The sequence below is a fragment of the Micromesistius poutassou genome, assembly GCF_964030765.1.
Source record: "Micromesistius poutassou genome assembly, chromosome: 13".
Classification (NCBI taxonomy): domain Eukaryota; kingdom Metazoa; phylum Chordata; class Actinopteri; order Gadiformes; family Gadidae; genus Micromesistius; species Micromesistius poutassou.
In genome coordinates, this window is record NC_140283.1 from 2943679 (window position 1) to 2962482 (window position 18804).

An 18804-nucleotide genomic window follows, 5' to 3' on the forward strand; every position below is an offset into this window, starting at 1 on the left:
TGAGCTGTTGCTATAGGTCTGACAACTGACCTTGATGTCATGTCAATGAAAGCTACTTGTGTTTATTGACTTACGATTTCCCACCTTGAAATGTTAATGTGCGATATGACGTCATGATGACGAAAGGATACAACGACGGCAGACCTTCCTACAGAAGAGGAGATGAGAGAGAATTCACTTAGATCTTAGGGACATTTAGTTTAAGGTTACGTTATTCAATCACAGTAAGCAGTTCACACAACATCTATTGAATATCTGTATTTTGCATATATAGGACTATATATTTCATACGATATTTGTAAATAGTTAGTTCGTGCACAATGGATACAAACAAAGGTGTCTATAGCAACGCGTCCTCCCAACCTGCTCTGGGCAGCGCCATCTTGCATTTTTAGTTTTTCCGCCTATCAGAGTTTAGCAAAGAGTCAATGGCACCACCTATAGGCTGGAACACAAACTACAACCTTTTTTTCTGCCAAGAAAAAAAAGCGTTCGGCCTATGGCAAAAGCCTTTTACACCATGGTGGTATTTTAAGACCCCAGGGGGAAGGGGTGTAGGGTCTTGTTCCACACACACACACACACACACACACACACACACACACACACACACACACACACACACACACACACACACGCTACTCATTCCTACACTGCACGTGTGCGTCTGGTCTGTGATCTGCGTATGTGGTCACATCAGGCTGGTTTAGTGATGGTTTACACCTGCGGTGGAGTAATGCAATGTAATGTAGCGGGTAATGCAATACGATAAAACTTTGTTCAGATAATTTAGTAGCTCCCCCTTTAATGGATGAATGAATGAAACCATACATTGTACATTTAACTCATGTCTATTGTTTGGTTCTGTCTCTGCATGTCTTTCTATCTTAACTCACTCGCATGCACACAGAGACACAGCACAACGACATGTAATCATATAAGTCTGCCTCCACTAATGCTACACGCCAAGATGAACTGTAAAGCCAGGCCCAGATGTTTCATTGTCCCCTCCACCCCTCTATCTCCTTCTCCTTCTGGCCTGTCCTCGGAAACAATCCACACTGTGTGGCTGAAATAACGAAGGCGTTGTGTTTGTGTTGAATGGAGGAAGAGCTGTGGGGGGTGTGGGGGGGAGTGATGGAGGTGGGGGAGGGAGAGAGAGATGCTCCAGCTGTGGGGGACAAGACAACACAACAGCATCTCACATGCAGGGGGGGGGATGGGTTGGGGGAGGAGGGGAGACGGTGGGGGGGGGGGGGGGTGGGGGACACAGTGGCATTGTTATGCAGCTGATAAATGTTGGGGAGAAAAGTGATCGTTCTTTTAACACCTTGAAGAGAAAGAGTCCACCTTTAATGTAACAATAAACTCAATGGAACAAGTTGGCTTGTGGGGCGGTGGTCGTGTTTATTACACACTTAGACAATTATACACTGATACACTTATGCTGTCAGAAAGACACGAAAGGCTTGAGGTTTTGATAAATAGATATTCTTTGTCCGATTTTATGTCAGAGACATAGAAAGGATGAACCGATAAGACTAAAAAAATGAAACAATATGTGCCAGATGACAGAAGTCTAAACTTGACTGTATCCGGACATCCTCCATGTATGAAGGAATAAAGCACAGCTGTGTCTGTTTTATTTGATTCGCAGTATAGCAAGCCAAGGAGTTCCCACTGACCGTCACCAGCTCTCCGGGAGTCTAGAATAAACCGACGTGTCGTGGAGGGTCTGGTCTGGGTGGGGGACGCAGTATGGATGGACAAGGGTTTTCAGCGATCTGCACGTCCCTCTCAATTCAATTGAAATTCAATTCAATAAAAAAAAAAAGCTTTTTTGGCATGAGAAACTAACATTTACATTGCCAAAGTGGGTGAACAATAAAGAAAAAAACCCTGCTAGGTCTATATATATACATATAAGATATTACACACATTAAATACTCAATATATAAAAAGTAATATGTGGGATATTATAAAAGATTCCGGTATCTCCTATACAGTTAAATTAAAGATACACTCTAAATACACAGTATTAACAATATGGAGGATGTGTGCAATAGTGCAATCATTGTGAAAAAGTGAGTCCAGTGGGATGTCTCTCTCTCTCTCTCTCTCTGCAGCACACCTGCCCTGTCCTGCGCTTCTCCATCGCGTCTCTCTCTCTCTGTGCAGCACACCTGTTCTGTCCTCCGTCTCTCTCTCTCTCTCTCTCTCTCTCTCTCTCTCTCTCTCTCTCTCTCTCTCTCTCTCTCTCTCTCTCTCTCGCTCTCTCTCTCGCTCTCCCTCTCTCTGCAGCACACCTGTCCTGTCCTGCGTCTCTCCTCTGCGCCTCTCCTCCGCGTCTCTCAGTGTTGAGCGCAGTCTTCCGTCGGAGCCAATGAGGGAGGAGCGCTGGAGATCTCTGAGGACTGAGGACCCGGAGAAGCACTTTGGACAACTTCGACACACACGTGTTGTTGTTTTTTTAAACGCACTTTGTTTTTTTTTCTAGTCTAATGTTACTTGTGGGGAAAAAAAACGAACGACTTTAGGACCAGGATCGACCCACACCCAGGGTCCCGTAGCGCTGAGGTTACGCACTGATCCGAGGACCTTTGTTACGCGCCGAGTCCAGCGCGTTAGGTCATCTTTTAAAGGCTCAGTTAGCGGTTTTCTATTTTTTAATTTACCCCAGAAGACTGTTATTGAGCCTGGCATTGTGTCATTAGGCTGAGGGTTAAGACCTGCCACTGGCCCAGGGCACACCGCCTCTAAAACAGACTTTTTTAGGACTTTTTTTTTAGTTTAGGAAAACTTTTTCAAAGGGAAACTGGAGTTCAAAATGTTGGTGTGAAGGTCCCCCAGTCCGAGTTATCTTTCGGTCGGGAGAGGGGAGATGTTGATGGATTTATCAAGTGGGACCCGCAACGATGGACGTTGTAGATGAAACTGAAGCGTTACAAAGATTCTTTGAAGGTAAGAAACTCATTTAAATAATCCACATATATAATATATGTATCTAGAGTCTATCTCAATGAACAGGAAACATTAGAATTCGGAAGGGTTAACTTTTCCTACTGGTGGATTATTGCGTAAGTAAGTGCGCCTGTTGACGCCCAGCCCAAAGATGCGACTGGAAAAGTGTGGTAATTTTTGACCAACAGGCCTACCTGTGGAAGTGGTTTAGTCCATAGTCTACCTGTGTAGGTGGTTAAGTCCATGGCCTATCTGTGGACGTGGGTTAGTCAGTAGCCTACCTGTGGAAGTGGTATAGTCTATACCTGTGGAAGTGGTTTAGTCTAAAGCCTACCTGTTGAAGTGGTTTAGTCTAAAGCCTACCTGTGGAAGTGGTTTAGTCTACCTGTAGCCTGGATATTGAAATAAATCTGCTTGTGGGCTCCTTAGAAATATTTTTATGGCAGTTTATTCAGCTGTGGGTAAAATGTGTATAATTGACCAACCTAAGTAGGCCTAATCCTAAACCTATTAAGAAACATAACGACCAAATTACAAGTCCAATACAACACCTTGGAGTGCTTCATGTCAGCCATTTTACTTGTTCCAGTTGCTTTGGTTGGAAACAACAGAGAAAGGTTGAGGAGTGCAGGAGGGTAGTGGGGGTGAAGAGTAGCAGGACCTGGGAGATGGAGTAGACCTAATGGGGAATCCTGGTCCCAAAAACAAGGAGAGGGAGGAGGGGGCGCTGGGGAAGGCTGGAGGAATGTACTCAAGATAGATGGTGTGTTTGGTACGGGCACACACGTGGCACACTGTGTAGCAGAAACATGTTTAGTTTGACATCACCACCAGGTTGCGTTGACCTGAGTGCATCGTGACGTAGACCTCGAATGAAGACCAGGTCGATTTGGTTTTCTGTCCATTCTGTCCATAACACGTCTTATTTGAATCATACTTCATGCCGACAACATGATTGAGAACATATTGAACCTAATGAACTCATCTGTAACATCTCATTCTTTAACGACGTAGGCCTCCTGTTTCATCTCTGTGCCGTCAGTGATTTACAACACGCCTCACACTGACTTGGTTTGGGTTGTTGTTTTGTGTGGATCTCAATGTCAAGTGTCCAGGCAAAGTCAAGTGCACATAGAAAGGCGACCCCGCGGTCTGTGTTTAGTAATAAGTAATGACCCGAGGGATTAACACTTTATTGTAGCATACACACACCGTCGACTTAAATATACACAGCCATCAGTTACTGTCAGGGGTTCCTTGCTGCTCAGGCAGGAATTTAGAGTGTTTACATTCTTGGTTTGGGAGTGAGAGATGCTCTTGCGTTGGCGTTATATCAGCCGTTCAGGCCGGGCTGATGTCCGGTGGTAATAGTGTTGTTTCCCTCCAGGTTCTGCAGAATGACACGCAGGTCTTTGAGTGGCAAGTTCAGAGTTTTTGTTCTTTTGCATTTCTGATCAATATCACTCATTTGCAACCTGGGGATAGACATGGACATATCCATTTCGATTTTGTTTTGTAGCATTCTTAGCGCTAAATGAAGATTGTTTCGTTTCCAAGCCACCTCGGAGAGATGTGCCTGCTAAACGATTAAATGTAAATGTTAAGTAGTTAGGAAGGTAGGTAGCCTGTAAAACACACACTCACACACACACACACACACACACACACACACACACACACACACACACACACACACACACACACACACACACACACACACACACACACACAGGACAGTAATGTATTTCTGCAGCGGTTAACTGTTTAATAGGATTAGTGAAATATGTATACGTTCACCTTAATGCACAGTGTGCATTCCTGGCATAGCCTTGGCACCCATTAAAACCAGCGAGGTGAAGCAGTTGTTTTCCCCTGGTGGGTTTCCCCAGCCTGGGCTCTCTCTCTCTGACTCCATTAGAGTGACAGAGAGCAGACAGGCTAAGGCAGCAGAGATAGTGCAGACACAGGGCGCGGAGATGGGGGGTGGAGGGTGGTGGGGGGGGGGGAGACGGGCCTGTTGAGAGAAGCATAGCAACCGTCCCCAAACCTTGACCTCTCTCCTCTTGGAGCTCTTTGACCTGCACGCTACCCGGACTCACACTCAGACACAGACACACACACTCCAACACAGGCCAACGGCCATACACTCCCGGACACACACGCTTTCATGCACACACACGCAACACACAGCAAAAAACAAAACAAAGACATGTTCATGAGAATGTACAATGTACACACACAAAACACATGCACAAAGAATTATTATTAATATTATTATTATTATTTAGACAAATTCATATTTTATGAATTTTATGAGTATTCCAACTCATGTATTACTTTAACTGAGTGTGTGCGGCTACGGAAGATCGGTTGGACCTCATTGTAATACAAATGTAGAAGTGCACATACTATTCAATCATGCATTCCTCTGTGTTGAAAAAGCAGAAAATCGTCTTATTTTCTTTTTAGTATGGGAGAAGTGTTGCACAGCATTCCTTGCGTGGCAGATATCCCTGTATGTGTGTCTGTGATGGAACACCTTCATCTGATATATGACCCACATCCAGCCGTAAAGCTATGGTCACGCTGCTGAATCCTACTCTGATTCACAGTGATTTGTATCCATCCTTCGTGGGAGTCACATTGAACCCTCCTCCTCCTCCTGTGAACATATAGAGGGGGTTTTGAACCAGTGAACAAAGTCGTTTCATAATAAAATCAGCTGAGCTGACTTCTATAGAAAAAATCTGAAGCATTGTGATTTTGTCCTCCGTATTTCACTCTCAGAGTGAAGTGACCTCACCGGCATCCATTGTTTTTGAGCAGCAGGGCTTTCCACGCATCTGCATAAGTTGATGTTTGTTTCTCCTCTAGTGTGCCGTACCCTCCCATCCATCCTGCGTTGCTAGTATGGAGTAATACTTGGCCATTGGAAGGTGTCCATGATTCTTGCTTTGACTCAGAGCTCACTTTTCCGTTCTATGACCTGTTAGACTGGAGCTGAGGGTCCAGGGTCAACCACCCTGATGGTCCTCTCACTCACAGTCGTCCAGCCAAATGGGTTTTATTCTTCTTTATTACAGTTTTATCAAATGTTTTATTTATTTTAGTAACCAGTCAGGAATGATCTTTCTCCCTTTTCTCTCTCTCTCTCTCTCTCTCTCTCTCTCTCTCTCTCTCTCTCTCTCTCTCTCCCTTTCGTCTCTTGTTCTGATTTTTTCATGCTGGCCCGACATTCCCTAACTGTTTGAGTCGTTCCCCACACCCCCACCCCACCTCCAACCCTCCCCTGTCTCCGCGCCGTGGCCTAACTACCCATAATCCCCTGAGCCAGGTTGGACCAGTGCTCGGTGCGACAAGGACTGTGTGTGGTAGCCTGGTACAGCCCTACCTCATGACAGGAGGGAATAATCCCCCGTTACAACACACTCGCAAGCTTTCTCACACACACACACACACACACACACACACACACACACACACACACACACAATCACACGTGCACACACACAGACACACACACACACACACACACACATGCACACACACACACACACACACACACACACACACACACACACACACACACACACACACACACACACACACACACACACACATACACACACACACACACACACACACACACACTCACAGGCACGGTATACCTTTGCACATATGCATACACGTGATGCAGACAAGTGAAATAACGCCTGCGTGCCCCCCCCCACACACACACACACACACACACGCACACACACACACACACACACACATACACGCACACACACACACACACACACACACACACACACACACACACACACACACACACACGCTGGTACCATCCCACACCAACACAAACTTGTAGACCCCCCTATGACGGCTTTCAGGTCTGCAGGAGAAGTGTTTCAAAGCCAGCGTAGAGAAACATGTGAAAATTAGAGGAGAGATTCTTCGACTCATCTTCCATCTCAGGTGCTTCCAGGACGTCAACATGCTGTGGCTACGTGCAGGTACTAGTGTCCGCTCGACAGCTTTCTGGCTGTGGTTTTGTGTCTCTATGCTCTTCCAAGCCGGGATCTATTCCAAGGTTGATTCTAGTGTGTGTGTTTTCACTGCGGCTCTGATTTGTAGGAGTATTTTTTGACACGTCTCTGTTTTATGTAAATCTTGTGGTTTGAACTGTTTGATCTATTTCAAACAGTTCTGGAAGATGTTTGTTAGTGTAAAAACAGATAGAAGTTGAACGCTTCACTGATTTGGTTGTAATAATTGTGAACCTCTTCATATTAAATGTAGGAAAAAAGATTTGGTATAAGAGAAGAGTTGGTATTTGATCAAAAAACTGAACAAAGGCTTTCCATTTCAGTGTATATTGTTGCATATCAAATGCATTGTAATAATTTAGCTGGCATTTATTTATTCCGTAGTACATTTGCTGTTCATAGAGGGAGACATTGAGATTCAGATAAAAATATAGAAAGATTTTGATAATTAAAATACATGCAAATGAAACAGAAACCTAATGGCCATCATTTTATGTAAACCTTTGTGTTATATTATTTGATTCAATGGGAGAATTATTAGGTTTGCATACATTTGTATTTCTGCGCACTGCTTATCCCCAAGTGCATTCTGGGTTATACTGTTTGATAGTCAAATGGACTTTGCTCCATCAAACTCAGCCACATAGAGGCCAGTCTGACAGTGATTAAATATTAACCTTTTACACACACAGACAAATATACATGTATCGTTAAAATAAACCAGGCTATGGTAAATCATAATACCACAAATCAAAGTCAGGAAACCATAGCCGCAATAGCAATATCTAAATTAATAATAACATTTAAACATTCTTTAAATCGTTCCATATTTGTATTATTATGGTTATAGCAGCAACTTTCTTCATTTAATATTTCAAGCCAAATAAATAAGATACTCTCTGATATAGAGAGTCCAATATAAACAGTACATGCGTACTCTGTGGAGATATAAGATTAATTGAAATTGAAACAAAGAATACTAATTAGATTAAATGCCAATGATCAATGGGCCCTGACACACTGACTGCTCTGTTTTTGTCCATTCTAGATTATTACACTGAAGACAACTCACGCATTGAAAAAGTGGCATTACATACGCACACTCTATCCCTCTCTCTCTCTCTTACTCTCCCTCTCTCTTTGTTACACACACATGCACACATACACACACACACACACACACACACAATCGCTCACACATACGCACATGCACGCACACGCGCACACGCACGCACATACACACACACACACACACACACACACGCACACACGCACACACACACACGCACACACACATGCACGTACGCGCACACACACACACACACACACACACACACACACACACACACACACACACACACACACACACACGCACACACACACACACACACACACACACCAATACACAAAACCCTCTTAGCCCTAGGCTGTCAAAAGGCTGGTCTGTAACGAAGTTGGATTGACAATCGCTGCACTGTTTGCTGTCGAACACAGCTGGGGAAAGAATAACAGAGCTCACAGGGAGACTTACACATCCCTTATCAACGGCCATTTAAACTTTAAATGGGGTTTAAAGTAAACTTTGTGGTTACAGTCGCTTTACATTTTCACAGTCTCTGAGCATCTGTGAAGTGCAATGCAGCAACTGTGAAAGCGTTTGTGACAAATTTAAACTCTTGAACTTGTAGGATTGCTTGCTGTGAAAGTTGCTAAGTTCACGGCACAGTTTTTGTCAACAAAGAGCAGTCTTGAAGGTCATGATTATTATTTACATTTTCCATTAGTACCTCTAACTCCAGTGAAGAGCAAAGAAATAATTGTTAGACAGAAAATAACTCATGTGGGATTTCAATAAAAAGCATCGCTCCCTTTACATGAGTGGAAGTTAATCTGTTTGTTCTCATCCATCTTGTATTTTGAATTGATCATCTTAATATCACATTTTCAATTTATTTCAACTTTTCTCTCTTTCTCTCTCTATCTCTCCTCTCCTCGCTCTCTTCTCTCCCATTCTCTCTCTCGCGCGCTCTTGTTGTTCTTACTCAGGACCTTAAACTTGTATTTCATTATTCCACCTCAGAAGCTGCCTATCCAAACCCCCCCCCTACCCCTACACATCGCAATCTATCTACTTGCACTCCCTTTCTCTCTTGCCCCCCTTCTCCCTCGCTCTCCCCCTCTCCCTCCATCGCTTCATATTTTGTTATCAGGCCTGCCAGCCTGAATTTACTGCCCTTTGGGTGGGGCTCTGCACATCTGGGTCAGATTTAGGGGAAAGCCGTCCCACTCGCCTTCCTCGGCGAGGGCATGGCAGTAAGAGACATGATCCATCTGTGTTCCTCCGTGAACAGATCCAGAACAGTCCGGGTGTTAGCGTTGGAAACAGACAGAAACCTAATGTCAACAGTTCCACACACAAACAGCACGGGCCTCATTGCTCGGGGCGTTTTTCACAGGGTTTCCAATCCTTAAAGGTTTGAATCATTTATCTTTTAATTTATGGCTAAAATGAGGGATTGAATGGTTTGTTTTTTGTTTACACTGTTGTTCACCGTGGGTTGCTATGAAATAGACTGTTGGTTGGAATATGTAACGTATGATCAATCACATTGGGAGAAACAGAGCATGACAACATGAGGTTTTGTGTAGCAGATGACTGCTTCCTGATGACTTGGAATAGAGAGCTGATTAAGGCTGGAGGACGTTACCAGGGAGAAGGGCCATCTGGAGGTCTACCAACCCAAGTGTCAAGTGTGGGGGGGCGGGGGGGGGGGGAAGTAGCCTTCTCCCAATCGTAAGGAATTCTCGGCATTTCTTACAGAATAGCCGCTTAAACTATCAAAGGGTGAGAGAGAGAGAGAGAGAGAGAGAGAGAGAGAGAGAGAGAGAGAGAGAGAGAGAGCAATAGACCCTCTACCCTCTACCAATCCCCAACCCTCTTGCTAGTGGTCTTAGTCATCTCCTGCCTTGAGGCCTATCGCTATCTGCCATTTGGACCACAAACAGGAAAGTCCCAATTCCTGTCAGACCCGAAAGGTTGGGGGTGTTTTGTTTGATACGTGTTATCTGAAAAGGTAAAAGAAAAATGTTACGGATGAGAGTATTTGTCTGTAAAGTGGTATACGTGTGTTCCAGTCAGTTGGCCTTTTTGTTTTTGGAGATTAAAAAGGGGTGGTGGTGGGAGGGGTGAGGGGGTCATGTGTTTGGGATTGAGGGACCTTTGGCTGCCAAGGGCTGGAAGTGACCCGGCGCTCGGAGGGAAGGAAAGAAGGGTGAATGTGATTCGTGACTTCTATGATCGAGGTGGAATTAGAAGCAGCTAATTTGCATCCTTTGCAATGATTAAATGTACTCAACAGCTGTGGACTGTTTAGACTGTTGGTCAAGCCACTCAAATCTGGAGTAATATCCGTTATTTAGTCCTGTCTGCTCATTTTGCAAATTCCAGACAAACCATATCTGCTGTCATCAAGTTTTTTCACGAAAGTGTTCAAACGTTATCGTGTGTCGAAACGGTTGGGCTTATGGCTCCTGTCCCAGAGATGTGGGAGACATTGGCATCATTAGGTGGGCTAGTGCTCTGTCTCTCCTCTCTCCACTGTCATGACATTACCTGCTCTCTGTCTGCTCAGGTCATGATATTACCTGCTCTCTGGAGCCAAGCAACATCGACACCAGTATCCTGGAGGAGTACATCAGCAAGGAGGACGACAGCACTGACATGTCAGTTAAGACCCCTCCTCGCCCCCTCCCCCTCCTCCGCCTCATCTCCTCCTTCTCTGTCCCCCTTCTCCCCCTCATCTCCTCCTTCTCCTCCCTCTCCTCCCCCTCATCTCCTTTTCCTCCCCCTCATCTCCTCCTTCTCCTCCCTCTCCTCTCCCTCATCTCTTCCTTCTCCTCCCCCTCATCTCCTCCCCCTCCTCCCTCCCATCACCCCTCATCTCCTCATTCTTCTCCCTCTCCTCCCCCCTGCCCCAATCTCCCCCTTTTCCTCCTTTCCCTCCAAAAACAAGAGCAGCCCATTTCAATGCGGAAACACCACGGAAAATAAATACACAGACTAAACTGCATCATGTTGTTGCAATTTTTCCGATAAGGCTAATCTCGGTCTCGCTCGCCCTCTCTGTCTCTCTCTCTCTCTCTCTCTCTCTCTCTCTCTCTCTCTCTCTCTCTCCCCCCCCCCCCCCCCTCTCTCTCTTCCATTCCCGTTCCTATCTTTCTCTTTCCAGCTGTTTTTCGGAGGTCCACAGCGGCCCAGTACCCAACTACTCGTCTCCCCAGGCAGCAGGGTCCTCCTCCGTGGGGTTAGCGTGTGGCGTGAGTCCCCCCATCCCGTTACGCCAGGGAGCGCCTCCGCCCGGCCCGCCACCCAACTGCCAGGGCCCCTACCCCCCAGGGCCCTCCCTGGGCCTCCTCAGACACAACTACCCCTGCCTGGGCCCGCAGCAGCTGCCAGCGCACATCAAGCCTGAACACAGAGGCCACTACGCTCCAGGGTGAGATGGATGCGGGTCTAAGGGGTGAGGGGGTCTAGATACAGGTGTAGAGACCGGTCTAGGGGGTGAGGGGGTCTAGATACAGGTGTAGAGACCGGTCTAGGGGGTGAGGGGGTCTAGATACTGGTGTAGAGACCGGTCTAGGGTTTAGGGGGTCTAGATACAGGTGTAGAGACCGGTCTAGGGTTTAGGAGGTCTAGATACTGGTGTAGAGACAGGTGTAGGGTTTAGGGGGTCTAGATACAGGTGTAGAGACAGGTCTAAGGGTTTTTGGAGGTCTAGATACTGGTGTAGAGACAGGTCTAGGGTTTAGGGGGTCCAGATACAGGTGTAGAGACAGGTCTACGGTTTAGGGGGTCTAGATACTGGTGTAGAGACAGGTCTAGGGTTTAGGGGGTCCAGATACAGGTGTAGAGACAGGTTTAGGGTTTAGGGGGTCTAGATACAGGTGTAGAGACCGGTCTAGGGTTTAGGAGGTCTAGATACTGGTGTAGAGACAGGTCTAGGGTTTAGGGGGTCTAGATACAGGTGTAGAGACAGGTCTAGGGGTTTATGGGGTCTAGATACAGGTGTAGAGACAGGTCTAGGGTTTAGGAGGTCTAGATACAGGTGTAGAGACAGGTCTAGGGTTTAGGGGGTCTAGATACAGGTGTAGAGACAGGTCTAGGGGTTTATGGGGTCTAGATACAGGTGTAGAGACAGGTCTAGGGTTTAGGGGGTCTAGATACTGGTGTAGAGACAGGTCTAGGGGTTTATGGGGTCCAGACGCAGGACTAGAGGGGGCTGCTTGGACTACTTCGGTGGGAAGTGCACAACAGTGTTCACACAAGTGTATGAACTCTATTTGTGCTAGCGAGATGAGATCGGTGCTAACATGGCTGACGTGCGTAGCGGCTGCCATGTCTTCACGGGCACGACTCCTGCGTGACGTTTATGTTTTCTAAGGCACACAAAGAAGCCAGACAACACACCCCACTACAGGTCCGCTGGGCACTCAACAGGAGATTACACTTCTGCTTTGTACAAATAAAGCTTTACTAGTCGAGAGGGCGGCAAGGAGACGGATCAAACATGGTAGCCTAGGCTCACGGAACACGGTCTTCTACGGTACATGGTCGTGAATAAAACATGATTTTCTATTTATTTCCCATTTTATCAGGACACTACCTGAGTCCCCTCCAGACTCCAGCTCAGAGCCTTACTCGCCCCAGCAGGTGAATGGTAAGTGAAAGAGAAAGAGAAAGAGAGAGAGAGACAGAGAGAGCACGAGAGAGAGAGAGAGAGAGAGAGAGAGAGAGTCTAGAGACTCTAGACAAAAAACACACAACCTTGAACATTAAGTGTTCAGAGCCTAATGTGTATCAGCTCAAGGAATTGATACGTTTGATTGGATGGAAGGATAACTTGAAGACAGTTTTAAAATGCAGACATCTCACACAGGTAGGTTCAGCTCTGTCCATCCTTCGCTAATCAAGTTTACATATTGATAGTAATATATTGATCTTTTCACATTAACTTATTAGTTATGTTTCAGTTGCAATTTGGAACCAATATACTACATTGGTTTCATTCAGCTATGTATGATTGTCAGATTAGTTCTTTGATGTGCGCTCAAAGTGTTAAGTGCTAAAACACTGTTGCACAGAAGTTAAACAGTCCTCAAAGTCACTGCGTTTCTCTTGCCAAACACCTGTGTTGGTCTAGCTCTCTCTGACCATTAGTGAGAAGGTGTGGGGTAGTTTTATCAGATGGGCACCATTCCAGTTTGAAACAATGGAAAACTGAATTAGCCAAGGGTGGGGAAATGTTGCAGGCCCTGCTAAGATCTCATTTATTCCAACACGCAAACCTTACAAGTTCACTAACACTTGGAAAGGACAGAACGTGCTATGTCTGGCTCAACCTGAAACATTACAGTACAGTAGACCATGTTCACCTGTAGTCATCACGTGACCTGTCCTTTGTTCTTCAGATCCTCATATGCTCCGGACCATGACACCCGAGAACATGTGTCACATGACTCCGCCGCCACCTCTGCCGTCACACGGCCACTATCCCAGCATGCACCGGGACATGTACCTGAAACCCGAACCCATAATCACCCAGTACCCTATCGGCCCAGTCGCCGGGGGCAACGGAGACCTGCAGCAGACGCAGATGCTGCATCAGCTGCTTCAGCATCCGCAGGGCCAAGAGTGAGTCGCTGGGGGTACTGTTGAGGATGGGGGGAGGGAGGCAGGAGGGGGGGGGGATATATAGATGGATGTATTGATGGATGTTTAGATGGATGGAGGTATAGGTGGAGCTCTAGATGGATGGAGCTATAGATGGCGGTAGAGATAAAGGTGTAGATGGGTGGAGTGATAGATGGATGATAAAGGGAGCTGTGGGGTGGAGGGAAATGAAACAGTATGGAGGTATGAAGAGAGGTGGTTCTTACAACTGAGATACTAAAAGATAAGAACAAATTGGAAATTGGAATTAAAAAATGGCAGTGGCAAATGGAATCCTGCTTTGTCTATTAATTCAAATGTAGTTCAAATGTGTAAATCAAGTACAGGATAGTATAGTATGTGGATGGATGGAACAATTGATAAAACCATTTATGTAAACTACAATCAAGGCTACAAAATAGTTGACCCATTTTCATTTAGTTCTCCTGGGTAAGAATGGTGTCCACCCATTCCATATCTGTAGATGCTTGGTAGACGCTAGTCGTGTCAATACCAACCTTCTCCCCACGATCACGCTCCATTAAACCAGATACCTGCCGACGTAGAGGGTCTTAGAATAAATCATTTCTACTGGGAAACTTGTGTCCTTGTTACCCCTGTGGCTGGTTGGGTCGTTGTGGCCTGCCGCTGTCTCCGTCCTCTGTGACCGTGTGCATGCTAACCTCTCTGTAGCGGGGTCGCTGCCCACCCGGCCAAGAAGAGGAAGCACTCCGACTCGCCCAACAGCACGCTCAATGCTCAAATCCTCACAGGTATCATCAAGCAAGAACCAGGTAGGCAGGCATCTGTCCCCTCTCGTCCTTCCTCCACTGTGTTTCCCTCGCTCTATTTGTTGTGTCTGGTCTTCGGCCACCGATTGAGAAATACAAAATCATAGTCCTGATCCTAATCCTTGAAGATGAGGATGAGGATCCCAGATTCAGCCAGGGCCCATGATGCAACGTTCATGTGTCTTGTGTCCTGAGATCTTGGTCTTCATTTGGAAAATACAAAACAGCAAATAGAGTCTCACCTCTTTGCTAAACCTTTTTCCTCTTTCAGCTCAATTATTCTAATGCACTTGCCTACCTGTTGCCTCGCTCATCATTGACACAATTTATCATTAATAAAACACAACAAGAACAATTATTTCCCGTTTAGTTTGACCTACATTTACTTAAATTGGAATGTCTTCTAACGTTTGTTCCAGGGATAATGCAGGACGCAGAGAACACTTACCTGGACCCCAACTACCAGTGCATCAAGTGGCAGCCGCACCAGCAGAACAAGTGGACGCCCTTATACGACGCCAATTGCAAAGAGTTGTGGGTGGAAATTCATTTAACCGTGACTTTAAAGTAGAAATGCTTTGATTTATATTCATCCTTGAGGAGTTCACCGCTTCAATAAATGTAGACTTTCTCTACAAAGTGTAAAAAAAACAAAACGGAGAGAGCGAAGGAACGCTTATAATGAGCTGGTCGGGGAGGGGTGAGTGTTTCAGAAAGGGCTCGCAGAGATGTTCAAATTCCTGGGCGGTGAGCACTGTGGGGGAGTGAGATGGGGGTAGAGGGTGATGGTAGAGAGAGGAACATGTTGGAAGGCTGAGTTGAGAAAGACGTGAGCGAAACGCAGCCAACTTGTTCTCTGGAAATGTCGAAATGGTGGAGATGAACTCAGTGGACCCCGGTCACGGTCCTCTATCATTATGATGACGAGCCGGTGGCCCACCTGGTTTATGACGCTGGTCCGCAGCCCGTGCCAGGCTGTAGGTCATCTCGGGGGTCTTTTGATGGGGGGCTACCAGGGGGAGTTCAAGGTCGCCCCCTTGTGTTGGGCTTGAACGCTTCGCTCTCCACTTATTGTAAAAGTGGCTCCAGGATCTCCAAAGATTTTAATTTAAATAAATGTCCGATAATTCACTATCTATCACCCAATGACTATGGTGATGGAGCCTATGGGCAATGAGGAAAGTTGTTACAAACAGGGGGTCAATATGAATGTTACAAACAGGGGGTCAGTATGAATGTTACAAACAGGGGTCAGTATGAATGTTACAAACAGGGGTCAGTATTTTGAATGTTACAAACGGGTCAGTATAATGAATCAGGAAATCACATACAGGGGGTCAGCAGGGGTTGTTCCTCCAGAGAGGATATGGCAGGGCGACCGCAACAGACTAGCTCTCCTACTCCTACTCCTGTATGTGTAGCGGCGTTCTGTTTTGAATCACCCTTAGTGCCGCCAAACAGAACCAAACAGACATCTTGGAGATTGCCGAATGAGAACATCCTTTACTCCCAAACAGTAAAGGATGTTATCACAATTAGAGATTTGAGATAAGACACAGAGTTAATATTTGGTGTGTATCAGATAAATAATAGGAGTATATGAGCCCTTTCAAGCAGTTAGATCTTCATGCTTTCTCCTCCAGGCCGATGCCCACCTATCGCGTGGATGCAGACAAGGGCTTCAACTTCTCCCTGGCGGATGACGCCTTTGTGTGCCAGAAGAAGAACCACTTCCAGGTCACGGTCTACATCGGCATGCTGGGGGATCCCAAGTACATCAAGACCAGCGAGGGCCTCCAGCCCATCGACTGCTTCTACCTGAAGCTCAACGGAGTCAAGGTACCAGCAGGAGACCTTCAGCACCACACACATTGACCCTTGACCCTGTGCCCTGGTACATATAGCAGGACCATGACTAGTGCGATGAGGGACACCTGGGGTGGTCCTGAGACCAGGCCTCTGGCAGAAGGGTCTAGACATGCAGGTGACCGCCAGGGATGTAGCATTTGATCCTAGCTGTCTTTGTTGCCTACGGGGAATGGGTTAACCTAGCGCCCTGGCACTTGTTTCTATGAACATCCTTACTGCATATATTGTTGTTTCTCTTTCTTCTGACAAACGTACTTCTTGTAAGTGGCTTTGGATAAGAGCGTCTGCTGAATGCCCTAAACGTAAACGTCTGACGTCTACGTCCTCTGATCCCAGTTAGAGGCCATGAACCAGTCCATCAGCGTGGAGCAGTCCCAGTCCGACCGGAGCAAGCGGCCCTTCAAACCAGTGTTGTAAGTATAAAGGCTTTTCCCAAGCGCACGTCACAACTGCATTCATGTCTCTATGGTTGTAGAGTTTACAGTTTATAGTTTGGATTTTGTCCTCAGGGTGACCCTGCCACCGGAGCAGGTTACCAAGGTGACCGTGGGGCGGCTGCACTTCAGCGAGACCACGGCCAATAACATGAGGAAGAAGGGCAAGCCCAACCCCGACCAGAGGTACCCCACATCACTCTGTCCATCACACTTTATTCATACACCGCCTTCTGTACAAAACCTCAATTGCTCTGTGTATGACTGTGTATGTGTGTATGTGACTCCGTGTGTGTGTGTGTGTGTGTGTGTGTGTGTGTATGTGTGAACCTGTGTCTGTGTGGTGTGGGTGACCTTTTGTGTGTGTGTGTGTGTGTGTGTGTGTGTGTGTGTGTGTGTGTGTGCGTGTGTGTGTGTGTGTGTGTGTGGGTGACCCTATATGTGTGTGTGTGTGTGTGTGTGTGTGTGTGTGTGTATGACCTTGTGTGTGTGTGTGTGTGTGTGTGTGTGTGAGTGTGTGGGTGACCCTATATGTGTGTGTGTGTGTGTGTGTGTGTGTGTGTGTGTGTGTGTGTGTGTGTGTGTGTATGTGTGTGTGTGTGTGTGTGTGTGTATGACCTTGTGTGTGTGTGTGTGTGTGTGTGTGTGTGTGTGTCCAGGTACTTCATGCTGGTGGTGGCGCTGCAGGCCCAGTCCCACAGCCAGAGCTACACGGTGGCAGCACAGGTGTCCGAGAGGATCATCGTCAGGGTAACATCTGTCAGTCTGGCCGTGTCTGTCTGACCCTCCTCCTCCACCCATCATGTCCACACCCACCTCTCTCTCTCTCTCGCTCTCCCTCTCTCTCTGTCTCTATCTGTCTCTCTCTCTCTCCCTCTCTCTCTCTAGCTCTCTCCCTTCTGTTTCTCTCTCTCCCTATCTCTCTCTCTCTCTCTCTCACACACACTCTCTCTCCCTCTCTCCCTCTCCCTCTCTCCCATCTCACTCTCTCTCTTTCTCTCTCTCTCCCTCCCCCTCTCTCCCATCTCTCTCTCTCTCTCTCTCTCTCTCTCTCTCTCTCTCTCTCTCTCTCTCTCTCTCTCTCTCTCCCATATCCTCATCTTCCTCTCCTTCCTTATTGTTTGTTTAGAAATCAATTTTCCTTTATCTCTTCGGTGACAGAACATGAAATTCTGAATGAAGTGAATTGTACACTAAGTTGTATTAGGTTATACTTTGTATATTGATCATGTTCAGAAGAATGGGACTCCTGTTTATTTCTCCCCTTGATTTTGCCGCAAATCGTTGCTGGTCTATGCTTCTATATAGACAGATATAGAAGACATTTATAGACATTTACTTTAATCTACCTTATGGTTCTGTTATAATTCTGTTCAATAACATGTGTTAAAAAAACAATGATCATTGTTTGATCATCACTAATCATGTTTTGATCATCACTAAAGATGAGTCTCTAGCTTCAGTTATTTCAAAACAATCACAACCTAGGACGTCCATGCTATTCAACGGTGCTCAGTAGACACCAGTGATTCTCCACCAACCCAGTAGGGGGTCCAGCGGGCCTTTTCACTTTAATCCTTAGAAAGAAGCCAATGAATACTATGAATAATGTTTCCATGTTAGTTCATGTTTCAGTGTTGCACCCAATGGTTGCAGCTTGATACATGAAGGCTTGTTGACGAACACAACAATATCAGTGACTTAATATGTTAATTCTGTTTGGGTAGTGACTTAATGACTATTTACTATTTACTATTTACATGTGGATGCTGAGGCAGAGCACTTGAGGACCGCTGCACTAGAGCGCATCGTAGCATCACACCGCTGACCCCTGACCTCTGACCTCTGACCTCTCTCACCATTGTTGTGTTTCTCCAGGCCTCAAACCCGGGTCAGTTCGAGAGTGACAGCGAGGTGCTGTGGCAACGCGGTCAGATGCCCGACTCGGTCTACCACCACGGCCGGGTGGGCATCAACACGGACCGGCCCGA

At 46.3% G+C, this 18804-nt stretch overlaps 1 protein-coding gene across 5 annotated transcripts in view; it reads left to right on the forward strand.

The window, feature by feature from the left end:
* The first annotated feature begins 2848 nt into the window (after nucleotides 1-2848).
* myrf (myelin regulatory factor) overlaps nucleotides 2849-18804 on the forward strand; it is a 24177-nt gene continuing 8221 nt past the window's right edge. For 2 of the 5 annotated variants that reach the window (XM_084477462.1, XM_084477466.1), the window contains exons 1-12: nucleotides 2849-2961; nucleotides 10643-10733; nucleotides 11240-11506; nucleotides 12666-12727; nucleotides 13479-13701; nucleotides 14413-14513; nucleotides 14930-15044; nucleotides 16154-16349; nucleotides 16716-16792; nucleotides 16889-16999; nucleotides 17473-17572; nucleotides 18692-18804. The exon at nucleotides 18692-18804 is cut by the window's right edge and continues 88 nt beyond it. In XM_084477462.1, coding sequence (XP_084333588.1) covers nucleotides 2916-2961; nucleotides 10643-10733; nucleotides 11240-11506; nucleotides 12666-12727; nucleotides 13479-13701; nucleotides 14413-14513; nucleotides 14930-15044; nucleotides 16154-16349; nucleotides 16716-16792; nucleotides 16889-16999; nucleotides 17473-17572; nucleotides 18692-18804 — 1502 coding nt within the window. In that variant the 5' untranslated portion in view covers nucleotides 2849-2915. Of the gene's footprint in view, nucleotides 2962-6850; nucleotides 6978-10642; nucleotides 10734-11239; nucleotides 11507-12665; nucleotides 12728-13478; nucleotides 13702-14412; nucleotides 14514-14929; nucleotides 15045-16153; nucleotides 16350-16715; nucleotides 16793-16888; nucleotides 17000-17472; nucleotides 17573-18691 lie in introns of those variants that run through there. The other 3 variants (XM_084477463.1, XM_084477464.1, XM_084477465.1) reach the window with 3 other exon arrangements.